This window comes from Procambarus clarkii, chromosome 49 (assembly GCF_040958095.1).
Source record: "Procambarus clarkii isolate CNS0578487 chromosome 49, FALCON_Pclarkii_2.0, whole genome shotgun sequence".
Classification (NCBI taxonomy): Eukaryota; Metazoa; Arthropoda; class Malacostraca; order Decapoda; family Cambaridae; genus Procambarus; species Procambarus clarkii.
In genome coordinates this window covers 5,284,334-5,290,779 of record NC_091198.1, presented here as the reverse complement: position 1 = coordinate 5,290,779, position 6,446 = coordinate 5,284,334, and the positions used below count along the sequence as shown (strand labels likewise).

Sequence of the window (6,446 nt, the reverse complement as noted above, 5' to 3'; positions counted from 1 at the left end):
GTGCAGACACCTGTGGCACTCAGTGTCGTGCAGACACCTGTGGCACTCAGTGTCGTGCAGACACCTGTGGCACTCAGTGTCGTGCAGACACCTGTGGCACTCAGTGTCGTGCAGACACCTGTGGCACTCAGTGTCGTGCAGACACCTGTGGCACTCAGTGTCGTGCAGACACCTGTGGCACTCAGTGTCGTGCAGACACCTGTGGCACTCAGTGTCGTGCAGACACCTGTGGCACTCAGTGTCGTGCAGACACCTGTGGCACTCAGTGTCGTGCAGACACCTGTGGCACTCAGTGTCGTGCAGACACCTGTGGCACTCAGTGTCGTGCAGACACCTGTGGCACTCAGTGTCGTGCAGACACCTGTGGCACTCAGTGTCGTGCAGACACCTGTGGCACTCAGTGTCGTGCAGAGACCCGAGTCTTGGGGGATGGTCTTGACGATGTTGTGGAAGTAATAGTGCCACAGGTGAGGTCCAATCACACTCCCCTGAGATAATACATTAGGGGGTCCATTCACACTCCCCTGAGGTACCACAATATGGTCCAATCACACTCCCCTGAGGTACCACACGAGGGGGTCCAATCACACTACCCTAAGGTACCACAAGTACTTGAGGCCTGTACATAGGTGGAATATATTTTAATGATTACCTGAAAGGCTTTCTTACTTACGTTGCTTTGAAGAAGACACCCCAACCACTTGGACTGGACGATAGAGCGACGGTCTCGCTTCAGGCAGGTCGGCGTTAAATCCCCGACCGTCCAAGTGGTTGGGCTCTATTCCGCCTCCCCCCCCCCCGTCCCATCACAAATCTTTATCCTGACCCTTCCAAGTGCTATATAGTCGTAATGGCTTGGCGCTTTCCCCCTGATAATTCCTTCCTTCAACGAAATAGTTGCAATATATGTACTGTCATCTGGTTGGTTGGCGTTAAGCGCACAGGGACCCTCTCTGTCTGTCTGTCTGTCTGTGTCTGTCTGTCTGTCTTGTGTATGGTAATATTATCCTGACGGAAGCACTTGTAGAATATCAAAATTGTTGCGATTTGCAACGTTTGAACTTTGTTAAATTCAAATAGATGAGACGTATAGAATTCGTCTGAATTCAAATAGATGAGCTGCTTCTGTGATGGAGTCTCCGTGTATCGTATTGTGTCAAGTATATCCAGTTTGCTTCTCACTAAATGGGCATCTCTGTTTGGAATGTTGTCTAACAATCTTCGGATAAGACTGTTGCTAAGAGTCTCAAATTAGTTGTGAGTGCTCCATCACAGATCTGGTTTAGGCGTGGTAGTATTGAACAGCCTTAAACACGCGTGAAAATGAGCTGTCCTCCGTATACGAGCGTGTTTTCGTAGTGAATTAGACTGCAACATTTTTCACGTTGATATCGAATGACGGATATCATCAATTTGCACTCTCCAACATAGTGATTTGATGGATTTGTGATTCGGTGTTTTCATTATCTAGGCTGATGAGAGGATGAGCTATATGTTCCGTCCGTGGATACCAATCAGTTTTTTTTTTTTTTTGTGGTCGACATCATTTTTGCCACCGCCGTGCCTATTTACGACGGTGGCAAAAGGCCTCCTCGACCAGGCCTACTTTTTGTTACAGACCTCCCAGGAAGCAGCACGTAGCAGCTGTCTAACTACCAGGTACCTATTTACTGCTAGGTGAACAGACACATCAGGGTGAAAAAAACTGTCCATTTGTTTCCGCTAACACCGGGGATCGAACCCGGATCCTTAGAACTACGAATCCCGAGAGCTTGTGAGGGCGTGATTGACATAGGCAGCGACAACACTCCGCTTGTCCCTATCGGCTCCCCTTCCTCCTACCATTTGGGTATTAAAAGTATCAACACAAGACAGAACACGAAACAATGGGTATAAATTGGATAAATTTAGATTTAGGAAAGACGGGTAAATACTGGTTCGGTAACAGGGTTGTTGATTTGTTAAACCAATTACTGTGTAACGTGGTGGAGGTGGGGTTCCTCGATTGTTTCAAGCGTAGGTTGGACATGTATATGAGTGGGATTGGGGGGTTATAAATAGGAGCTGCCTCATATGGGCCAATAGGCCTTCTGCAGTTACCTTTGTTCTTTTGTTCTTATGTTCTTATTAAATCACCCTCGTAGGTTCCCGTGGTGTAGACCGGCGTTTTGACACCCTACAAATCCTTTTCCGAGACTGTTGCATTTAGGAAAGGGAGATTACCCACCAAACACACACCGAAACTACGACGTTGGTACAACGTTCGAGCAAGTTTTAACACCACCTAACCAGTTATAACAACCAATATAGCAAGTTGTAACAACGTTCTAATACGTCATAAACACGTTAAGCCAAGATGTAACAACTTTATTTCAAGTTGTATCAAGCGGAAAATAGAGACAGTTTCGGTTTGTGTTTCCAGGGTATCTCCATTCTCAACCTCGTAAGTGAACGTCAATGAAGTGCGTCAATGTGTGGGCGTGAGCGGCGTCAAATTTACAACGTGTGGGCGTGGGCAGTGTCAAAATGGAAGTGTGTGGGCGTGGAGAAATCGTACCCCAGGATTCATCACTGGCAGGTCAAGGCGCTTACGAAAGTACTCACACTCTTCAGCCTTCACTGTCCCAGCTCCTCCACTACCTAGGTCTTCCACCAGCTCCTCCACTACCTAGGTCTTCCACCAGCTCCTCCACTACCCAGGTCTTCCACCAGCTCCTCCACTACCCAGGTCTTCCACCAGCTCCTTCACTTCCCAGGTCTTCCACCAGCTCCTCCACTACCTAGGTCTTCCACCAGCTCCTCCACTACCCAGGTCTTCCACCAGCTCCTCCACTTCCCAGGTCTTCCACCAGCTCCTCCACTACCCAGGTCTTCCACCAGCTCCTCCACTACCCAGGTCTTCCACCAGCTCCTCCACTTCCCAGGTCTTCCACCAGCTCCTCCACTTCCTAGGTCTTCAACCAGCTCCTCCGCTACCTAGGTCTTCCACCAGCTCCTCCACTACCTAGGTCTTCCACCAGCTCCTCCACTACCTAGGTCTTCCACCAGCTCCTCCACTACCTAGGTCTTCCACCAGCTCCTCCACTACCTAGGTCTTCCACCAGCTCCTCCACTACCTAGGTCTTCCACCAGCTCCTCCACTACCTAGGTCTTCCACCAGCTCCTCCACTACCCAGGTCTTCCACCAGCTCCTCCACTTCCCAGGTCTTCCACCAGCTCCTCCACTACCCAGGTCTTCCACCAGCTCCTCCACTTCCCAGGTCTTCCACCAGCTCCTCCACTTCCCAGGTCTTCCACCAGCTCCTCCACTTCCCAGGTCTTCCACCAGCTCCTCCACTTCCCAGGTCTGCCACCAGCTCCTCCACTTCCCAGGTCTGCCACCAGCTCCTCCACTTCCCAGGTCTGCCACCAGCTCCTCCACTTCCCAGGTCTGCCACCAGCTCCTCCACTTCCCAGGTCTGCCACCAGCTCCTCCACTTCCCAGGTCTGCCACCAGCTCCTCCACTTCCCAGGTCTTCCACCAGCTCCTCCACTTCCCAGGTCTTCCACCAGCTCCTCCACTTCCCAGGTCTTCCACCAGCTCCTCCACTTCCCAGGTCTTCCACCAGCTCCTCCACTTCCCAGGTCTTCCACCAGCTCCTCCACTACCCAGGTCTTCCACCAGCTCCTCCACTACCCAGGTCTTCCACCAGCTCCTCCACTACCTAGGTCTTCCACCAGCTCCTCCACTACCTAGGTCTTCCACCAGCTCCTCCACTACCTAGGTCTTCCACCAGCTCCTCCACTACCTAGGTCTTCCACCAGCTCCTCCACTACCTAGGTCTTCCACCAGCTCCTCCACTACCTAGGTCTTCCACCAGCTCCTCCACTACCTAGGTCTTCCACCAGCTCCTCCACTACCCAGGTATTCCACCAGCTCCTCCACTACCCAGGTCTTCCACCAGCTCCTCCACTACCCAGGTCTTCCACCAGCTCCTCCACTACCCAGGTCTTCCACCAGCTCCTCTACATCCTAAGTCTTCCCATCCTACTCAACAAAGCTTCCTGTTGTGTGTGAAGGTCATCCGCTCCTCGGGACCTTTCCACCTCAAGGTCTCTCCCTCAGGACGACTGAGAGGTAAATGGACAAAAAGAGACCTGAGACGCCACCCCAAAAAGGTCAGTGTTTTGACCTATCGGCGTCGTATAAGGCTGGAGAAAGGCGGCGGAAAGCCTCACCTGACCTTCCCCCGAGGTGTCAGGTGAGTACATATACTCAGGTGTACTTCGTTTAGTACATATATATATATATATATATATATATATATATATATATATATATATATATATATATATATATATATATATATATATATAATGTATTACCATAGGCCTAAGATTTGACATATTAGGCTTTGTATTGCACATGTTATTCTTATGATTGCATATGAATTTGACCTGGGACTGGGACACAGGACTGACTGGGGTCTCCACAGGACTGACTGGGGTCTCCACAGGACTGACTGGGGTCTCCACAGGACTGACTGGGGTCTCCACAGGACTGACTGGGGTCTCCACAGGACTGACTGGGGTCTCCACAGGACTGACTGGGGTCTCCACAGGACTGACTGGGGTCTCCACAGGACTGACTGGGGTCTCCACAGGACTGACTGGGGTCTCCACAGGACTGACTGGGGTCTCCACAGGACTGACTGGGGTCTCCACAGGACTGACTGGGGTCTCCACAGGACTGACTGGGGTCTCCACAGGACTGACTGGGGTCTCCACAGGACTGACTGGGGTCTCCACAGGACTGACTGGGGTCTCCACAGGACTGACTGGGGTCTCCACAGGACTGACTGGGGTCTCCACAGGACTGACTGGGGTCTCCACAGGACTGACTGGGGTCTCCACAGGACTGACTGGGGTCTCCACAGGACTGACTGGGGTCTCCACAGGACTGACTGGGGTCTCCACAGGACTGACTGGGGTCTCCACAGGACTGACTGGGGTCTCCACAGGACTGACTGGGGTCTCCACAGGACTGACTGGGGTCTCCACAGGACTGACTGGGGTCTCCACAGGACTGACTGGGGTCTCCACAGGACTGACTGGGGTCTCCACAGGACTGACTGGGGTCTCCACAGGACTGACTGGGGTCTCCACAGGACTGACTGGGGTCTCCACAGGAATTACATAGATGGGAGAATTTGGATTTGGTTGTTGTAATTTGTTGTGTTGCTGACTTAGTTCACTAGTACATAGCTTGAGCTATTTTGGGGGGTGCAATAGTCAATAATTTGTGTAGAGACATTATAAGCACTATCGTGCCGGAAGAGGAGTTGCCTTTCCCTTTTTCCTTACCACCAACATGTCCACTAAAATTCTTCCATTAATGAGTTCCTTCCCTCCCAAGGTCCTCCCTTCTAAGTTCCTTCCCTCCCAAGGTCCTCCCTTCTAAGTTCCTTCCCTCCCAAGGTCCTCCCTTCTAAGTTCCTTCCCTCCCAAGGTCCTCCCTTCTAAGTTCCTTCCCTCCCAAGGTCCTCCCTTCTAAGTTCCTTCCCTCCCAAGGTCCTCCCTTCTAAGTTCCTTCCCTCCCAAGGTCCTCCCTTCTAAGTTCCTTCCCTCCCAAGGTCCTCCCTTCTAAGTTCCTTCCCTCCCAAGGCAATTAACGACACGATTAACGAATCAATAGACGTTCAGTACCAGTCCATGTAACTGGAGGTGATTCTTTAAGATGACTAAGTTAAAAGACATTTATTTTTGTATGACTAAGTGTAGACTGAGTCTAAGGATTCATCAATGGTCTTCAGGAGGTGATTCCGGAAGTCACAATCTAATCAAAAGATAGGACCAAGCCGGGGCAAGCAATCACAGTCCAAACATAAAGCGCACGCAAGTCAGGTTTGCGTGTGCTTTATTGTTGGCGTGTCTGTTCTCCTGTTGCTGTCAGGAGGCGCCGCTAGTCCACTCTCACATGTGGGAGTCGACAGTGAGTTATTTCGGACATGGGGGATGTACATCGCCTGCATTCTGTACCGCTGGCGTTTAGAAGTGTTTGGGAGTGTATTGAACACGTGTGTGTGTTCAGAGGCATGATGATTGTGACTGATGAGTGGTTGCCGTGTTTCCGGTCTGTCCCTTGTAGTAACAATCGCCGCCACGCGAATTACCATATTTAGGACTCTGTATTTTCAGCACATTTTCATTGGTTGGACCAAAAAAAAAGAGGGGATGGTGCTGAATATATATATTTCAGATTCTGGGGCTCTGACGGTTATCATGAAGTTGAACGTATGTTCAATTTTATATACCTTGGCACATAGTGAAACTGATTCGGCTCGTCCTTACTTACTCGTTAAGGTATTTAGTGGAATTTAGCTCTCCAAACGATGTTGCAGCCTATTATCCTGCCGTTGGTGATTCCCGCTGATTCTGAGTCCACCAACGCACAATTACGACATTAT

General features: G+C 50.6%; 1 protein-coding gene across 1 annotated transcript in view; it reads left to right on the top strand.

The window, feature by feature from the left end:
• LOC138351264 (uncharacterized) overlaps positions 1-497 on the top strand; it is a 2,249-nt gene extending 1,752 nt beyond the window's left edge. The window contains exon 2 of the mRNA XM_069302895.1: positions 1-497. This exon is cut by the window's left edge and continues 166 nt beyond it. Coding sequence (XP_069158996.1) covers positions 1-497 — 497 coding nt within the window.
• Positions 498-6,446: the final 5,949 nt, after the last annotated feature.